General features: G+C 40.1%; 1 protein-coding gene across 4 annotated transcripts in view; it reads left to right on the forward strand.

The window, feature by feature from the left end:
• The window catches only part of drp2 (dystrophin related protein 2), a 172,179-nt gene that overhangs the window by 143,865 nt on the left and 20,814 nt on the right, over nt 1-7,500 (forward strand). For all 4 annotated transcript variants that reach the window (XM_032527832.1, XM_032527830.1, XM_032527829.1 and 1 more), the window contains 5 exons: nt 2,122-2,279; nt 4,511-4,677; nt 5,426-5,537; nt 6,358-6,494; nt 7,240-7,305. In XM_032527832.1, the coding sequence (XP_032383723.1) occupies nt 2,122-2,279; nt 4,511-4,677; nt 5,426-5,537; nt 6,358-6,494; nt 7,240-7,305 (640 nt within the window). The remainder of the gene's footprint in view (nt 1-2,121; nt 2,280-4,510; nt 4,678-5,425; nt 5,538-6,357; nt 6,495-7,239; nt 7,306-7,500) is intronic.

Here is a 7,500-nt window from a genome sequence, read left to right on the forward strand (position 1 = left end):
GATAAAGTTCCCTTGGCCTTTGGAATTAATATAGCCCAACATCATCACAACTTCACCATACCTAGCCATAGGCATGGTTTTATTTCAGTTAGCCTAATCGCTGGTTTGATTTGCATTGAGTGATGATTTTATGGAAAGTACCCCACCACTTCGGTCCAGATGGAAATATCTCAAAAACTTTTGAAGGATTGCCTTGATTTTATTTGTCCATACTTTTCAATCAAAATACCTGTGAAACTTTTGTCATTGTCATCATCTGTACTTGTGTGTAGTGCCAGTTAGCAAAGGTTAGCATACAAACAAGTAACAATATACCTGATAAACAACAGCATGTTAGTGTTGTTATTGTGAGCGTGCAAGCATATAGCTAAGAACAGTCTCATAGATCTGGTAGTGTGGCTGTAAACCCGTGGCTGGGGTTTATTTATTTTAGGTGGCCATTTCAGTAGGGGATTAGATAACTACGGTGCCCCCCTAGGGTCAGCTGAGAACAAAAAAACCAAACTCAGGCTTTATAAATGTGCGCAAATACTATTCCCCAAAATTATGAATATGCTTTTTTTTTTAAGTAAGTGCTGTAGTACAACTAGCAGGAGACAAGTTATAATTGAGATACGTTTGGAGACACTACCTTATTTAATCATTAAATTAATATGTATTTTTGTTCTCTTTGTATATCTTTTTGGTGTTGTAGTTTGTAGACGATCCCTAAGAACTCGATTTACTGTTGTGTCACTGCCGAGTGCTCGTAGAGACCAATGTTATTTCTCCAGGCTGGAGGATGGCTCATTTTGATGAAAATTAGTTTGTAGCTTGTTGTTAACCTTACTATGTTAGAAAAGAATTGTCATTTGTGATTTAATAACATTTTGCTGTAGAGTAATTGATCCCGGAAGTTCGAATCTGTGAATATCTTTATAACTTTGCACACGTTTAGAAAACCAAGGACATGGATTATGAATCCGTGCGAACATTTTATAAAACTAAGGCCACAGATTTTTATTCTGTGCGCACGGTTTAGTTTTTTGTTTTCTCAGCTGACCCCAGGGGGGCTCCATAGATAACTGACCCACTAATGCTTCAATAAAGCACTGTTACTACCTGTTATGGGAGGGCTTTGTACCTAAAACTGAGTAAGAGGTATTTTCTTACCAACTAGAAATTATTGAGAATTTATTAAAGACTTAAAAACACATTTGGTATTGGGATAGTTTGTGGGTTGTGCAGCCAACTCCAGAAACACTATTATCCCACTTCTGGGTTTGCAACATTGCAGGTTTCAAATGTAATAGGGCCTATATATCGTGGCTGTGTCTTCATAAAACATCCACGTCCAAAACTCATCTTCATCAAACGGCTCAATGTGAACATTTAAAATGTCAAATGTGCCTCGGTTCTGGTTGTGAGAACTATTTGGAGGAGGCTGTTAACCATGCAGGTGTTAAAGACAAGTGTTGTCTCTGGAGGGTTGAATAAGTACACAGAGATGAGGGTACATGTGCTGCTTATACTGGCATTGTTCAGCACCCTCAGACGCCTGTCAACATTCATCTCTTCAGTGACAGGCAGAGTCCCAGATAGCTTGGTAAAGGCCTCATTTAAAATCTGACAAGACTCCACTTATGCAGCTTTTTCATCTCCAAGCAGACTAGCCAGGCCACTAAAACTGATTCTGTCTCTGTCTACATGTCACTGAAGTGAGTTTTATTCCACATAATTAGGTTTGGTAAACCCTGTTTCCCGGAATTAGTGGCTCATTGTTAAACTTTTGATGACTGATGATGATAACTGTTTGACGGTCAAACACAGTATACAGTTTTTGTATTCATACTAAAGTTATGCCATTATTTTGCAGACAAACTTTTTAAATTGTGGATGCCTGCTTTTGTAATTAAAATCCAAATTTACATTTGGAGAAGCTGAGAACTTGTAGCAATAAATACGTGAATCAGAAGATCTAGATGTTTAAGAGAAATGTTTGCAGATGTGATGATGATACAAATTGCTATTTTTTAATGCTTTATAACGCAGTGCACAATTAATGCTGTTATACATGGGTGTGTTATCAGATCAATTACTGCATTATTGATAGATTACTAGATGTATTTCTGGTGTTTGCAGATTTATTCCGTCAGGTGTCTGGTCCTGGAGGTTTGACAGACCAGCGTCACCTCAGCCTGCTGCTCCATGAAGCCATCCAGATCCCCCGCCAGTTGGGTGAAGTCGCTGCTTTTGGGGGCAGCAATGTGGAGCCCAGCGTCCGCAGCTGCTTCCGAGTGGTGAGGACAGAGTTACTGCATACTGTGCATATCACACCTAAACACATTCACAGACAGACACCGCTGCATGTTTGCTACACACGTGGATTCAAACAGCAGATGAAATTATTCGTCTGGAATACGTTGTGAGTTCACCTCACCCCATTTGATCAGATGCACACTGTCCCAGCATTGATTTAGTCTTATTTCAGTCACAAGATTCAACTACTTACTACAGTTACAGTTTGTATATCTGATGTTTCTTGATTAATATTACTGCTGCATGTATGTGTTTGTTGCATTTTACTGCTGCTAGATGTTTACAGTTGTGCTAATTTTAACTCCTTTATGTACTGTTGAGTAGTTTAGCCTACAGCAATCATCATATTGTATAGGATCATCATATGTCGTGGCATTGCAGTTCTATGAGAACCACATATCTCTAAAAAGAAGAGAGTTTTGAATATTTTATCCAGATAAAGATGCAGGAGAATTTTTAACCTATATAAAGACAGAACTTAAAAAATAAATGTTAAAATCAAACATTTGCCTTCCAATGATTTCCATTAAAAGGGAAGTTTCAACATATTATGTCAGCTATGTGAAGCCCATTGTGTTTTACTGACATCACCAGGGGAAATGGAGAGGTAATATATAATTATTTTACATAAGGAAGCCCCAACTGCACCACACATATATTCAGTGTTGCCTCACAAGAATTACATCACATTAATATTGCATTGCATTGCTTTTAAAATACATGAAATACAGTCATTGGTATATAATGTTTCTAACCATAAATTAATTGTAAGTGAAATCCAGTTTAAAGTTTAAATGAGAAAGTTGCTTTTGAAATACATGATCTTTTGGATTGTTGATATGATGAAGTGTGGACACAGAGCCTAGTAGCGCACAAGCAATAGCTTATGAGGAGACATGTTAAAACCATGAATTGAAGCATTTGTCTTTCCTTCCTTCTTGTTCTAAATGCATCTGAAGTTGTACGTTTGGCCAGGTTGCAGGAACTTTACCTGGTTTCATTCGATTTGGGACACCAGATAATTAGGGAGTTGTTTGGGGTAGGTAACAGCTTTTTTTGGAACACTGATAGTTTTAGATGAAATGCCTGTTTATCATTTTGCTTGCAAATGATTGACATTGGTGTGGGGGGATGTGGGTGTACACCACTTGCTGAACCTCTCATAGACCTTCACTTTCTAACTCTGCTGGCAGAAGTAGGAGCAGATTGATTGACTTATGACAGAGAATATGTGGCGGTTTTATAATAGTACTGTATTTGCAGAGGTTCTTGGGTCAAATTGGGGTATTTCTCAACAATTAAGTTTTTAATACTTTGTGAGAAATGTTGTTGTTAATAACAACTATTAACAAAATGTTAATATATTGATTCACATACACACACCGTTTAGTGGATACTAAATGTTTATTTCTGTACTTTTCCCATGAGGTTTTAAGCATCCCATCTGCTCAATGATGCATTGAGATGCGGCGGCGTGCTCAGCATAGTCAGTGCCAGCTCCAGGTGTTTGGTATGTGAGGAGCTACTATTTGACCTCCCACATGGAGATGGCTAGTTTACTACCAGAGAGGAGTTCCTTCATCCCTGGGAGACTCTATACCTCTGTACACCTCACCGTCTGTGTGATCAGTGCACACACACCACACATCCACACACACACACACACACACACACACACACACACACACACACACTCACACACACACTTATTATGCTACTCTGCTTGAGCAATGAAGGTAGCCCCAGGGAAATCAACCTCTTAGTGTATCTCTGATGCAGACTTAATGAGAATTTAGCACATCACGGATTTTCAGCGCTTGGAGAGTCTTTTATTAGGTTGACTTTTTATCCCACTTTTTGGAATTATGATCAAGGTGTCTGCAAAAGAGACGGACTGCATGCAGGCACACAAACACACATACAGTATACACACAGACAGAAGTCATGCCTGCGTGCTTTAGCTTCATAATTGTTTAAGTAGTCGCATTATAGCAAAAATATGTCCCACAGTGTAGTGCATCTTCTTTCTCCCTCTTCTTCCTTCTCTTATCTTTTGTATTCTCTTTGATTTCCCGTAGCTCACTGCTGGACCACCTTTGGAAAAGAAGCACACCTTCTCATCTCATTACTTTGTGTACCTTCCCTGCTGTTGGTCTATATTTGGATTGTTTACAATCTCATTTCTTTCCTCCCTCCCACCTTATTTTTCCAGGCCCCAGGAAAACCTGCAATTGAGGTGTCTCACTTCCTGGAGTGGATGAGCCTGGAGCCACAGTCAATGGTTTGGCTGCCTGTCCTCCACCGTGTGGCTGCTGCAGAGTCAACCAAGCACCAGGCCAAATGCTACGTGTGCAAACAGTGTCCCATCAAGGGCTTCAGGTTGGAATTACCTAACATGCCTACCTGACATAACATGACATAAAAGTGATCACAGATCCAGTGGGCTTTGCAACATCACATGAAAAAATAAATTTCCATAAATGAGGAAGGAGCATATGCACCTACATAACCCAAAACATGTTTGGTATAATAAAGGGTGGACAGTGTGTAAAATAAAGGTCAATTTTCTCCAGTTAAAAAAAAAAACAACATTTGTGGCATTTCTGCCTTTAATCACCAGGACAGCCTAGATACGAAAGGAAAGAAAGAGAGAGGGGGAAGACATGCAGGAAATGCCAGCCGGACAGCCCTCGACCCTGGGCCACTGCAACGAGGAATAAACCTTCACACATGGGCTCCCGCTCTATCAACTGAGCCCCTCAAGCACCCAACTTTTAATAGGTTTAATAGAAGTAATATGTTAAAAGAACAAGGTGAATTTATAAGTTGTGTATGTAATGTGAATGCAAAAAATTTTAAACAACTTGTTGGGACATTTTGAAAGTCAAAAGGAGAAGCAAATAAATGATTTTTAACTGTGGCAGCTGGTGTTTTTGTTTATACATAAAAACCTCTGCTCACTAAATAAAGGCTTGTTGGAGATGCTGGAACTAAGATACTATGTGTGACAATAATAAGAGGAGACACACAAGTACACACACACACACACACACACACACACACTCCGCTCTACTCTGCCCAGTTCTCTTGCATCAGTTCAGTCTCTATGTTATATTGATCTTGACAGGTATCGCAGTCTGAAGCAGTTCAATGTGGACATCTGCCAGACATGTTTTCTAACCGGACGCACTACGAAGGGAAAGAAGCTGCACTACCCCATCATGGAGTACTACACACCAGTAAGACAAACATTACCTAGTGCTTTAACAGAATACAAATTCAAGGCTCCAGGGACAAATAAAACTCAGCTGTGCTAAAAAAATACTATCTCCTGATTCCTGCTGCCAGACCTAGATTAGCCCCATCTTTAAGTGTATACTGTTAGCTATGCTTTTGCTCCCTCATCCAGATCTATAGTCTGCAGAGATTAAGTGCCACTCAACAGTAACATCCTTTTTGGCTCACATCGTGCACACACACACAGTAAAGTGCTATTTGGAGCCCGCATTGTGCACTAAACCCCAATAAAACCAGAGTCTTAGGCTATTGCACGCACAGTAGCCAAAATTGAGTTCATTCCAAGGGAGGAGCTGTAGCTGGAGAGCTGAAGTGGACTGAGATTGTGCCAAATTTAATATCTAATCAATTCTGGTCCGTACAAGAATTTTTTCCACTGGACAATATTTTATATCAGCAAGCTACAGTTTTTTTTACAATGTTAAGTCAGGCAGGCACCCATAGATTGTTTTTACTATGAAAGAGACAAAGAGTAGTAAATAAGAAAGCTAGAGAGAGAGCAAAAATAAAGCAAGGAAGCATAGAGTGCAGCAGAAACTGAATGAGTAAGCAGATGGAGCAATAAGTTATTAATCTAAAGTCAAAATAAGACAAACAAGTGCCAAGACAGAGTGGACAAATTTCAGGTGAGGTCATTTTGGGGAAAGCAACATTTTCAAGAATTCTTAAGCAGTGTAATTTGTTTCCCACCCTTTCCACCACCGCCACCTCTCATCCCTCCTCCACCCCACCAACCCCTTGCCTTCTAAATCACAACTCCAGACAACCTCGGGAGAGAAGATGAGGGACTTTGCCAAGACTCTGAAGAATAAGTTCAGGTCAAAGCAGTATTTCACCAAGCATCCGCAAAGAGGTTACCTGCCGGTGCAATCTGTGCTGGAAGCCGAGAGCTCGGAGACGTGAGTCCAACACATAAGCACAATCCAGACATCTCTCTTTCTCTGCTTTTTCTGTCCTCTATCTATTATTTTTTCACCCATTCAAACTCCTGCTGTTGTAGGCTAATCATCATGCTCTGACAATTTCCGTGTACTCTTACTTGCTGGGATGGGTTAAAGCGGACAGCTCTGTGTTCAGAATTAATGTGATGTTATTCCTGTGATCTCAGCCTGGCTCAGATGATTGGTTCACATGAGCAAGTCTTCACCTAAAGGGAAAAACCAGAGATGAAACCAATCAATCCACGAGATCATCAAGAAGCCCAGCTGAGAGCTGTAACAGGACCCAGAAAAATCTTGCATGATTATGGGTCCATGTTTTTTGGCTAATTGTGTCACTGTTAGTGACTTTTTATAGCCTGACACATGAATTGGAGATGTGACTACAGTGATGGAAGTCACACAGACATAATAATAGACATTATATTTAACTATAGGTATACTTTTATTATTGTAAAGTTATTACTAGAGGTGTGACAAAAATCTCGCGAGATTAAAATTTCTTCTCGTGGAGGTAAAAATGATCTTTCAATATCAGTCACAATTGCGCAAGTGCCTGCATGTTAACGATGTTCACAAATAAAACTCTTTGTCTGGATTATAGCAATATGTGTGTATGAAGGTTTTTTCCTGCCACAACTCATTCTCACTTGTGCGTTAGAAATGCTTCTGTGAGGTATTGATGTTTGGCTTCTGTTGTTCCCAGGCCATGCTCTTCGCCCAAGCTGCCTCATGCAGACACACACAGCAGGATTGAACATTATGCCAGCAGGTACGTGGGCCACTGGGCTGTGCTATACATCAAATCACTGCAGCTAAGTATCTCATTTTCCTCTCTCCAAATCAACCTTTCTTCTTCTTTATATCCACTCCACCCCTGCTCCCACCTCCTCTCTGCTTCCTCACCCTTTAATCTCCACAACACACTGTACTGATTGGAGTATTGATTTGTCTGTATTGTGCACTG

The sequence above is a fragment of the Etheostoma spectabile genome, chromosome 10 (genome assembly GCF_008692095.1).
Source record: "Etheostoma spectabile isolate EspeVRDwgs_2016 chromosome 10, UIUC_Espe_1.0, whole genome shotgun sequence".
Taxonomy (NCBI): Eukaryota; Metazoa; Chordata; class Actinopteri; order Perciformes; family Percidae; genus Etheostoma; species Etheostoma spectabile.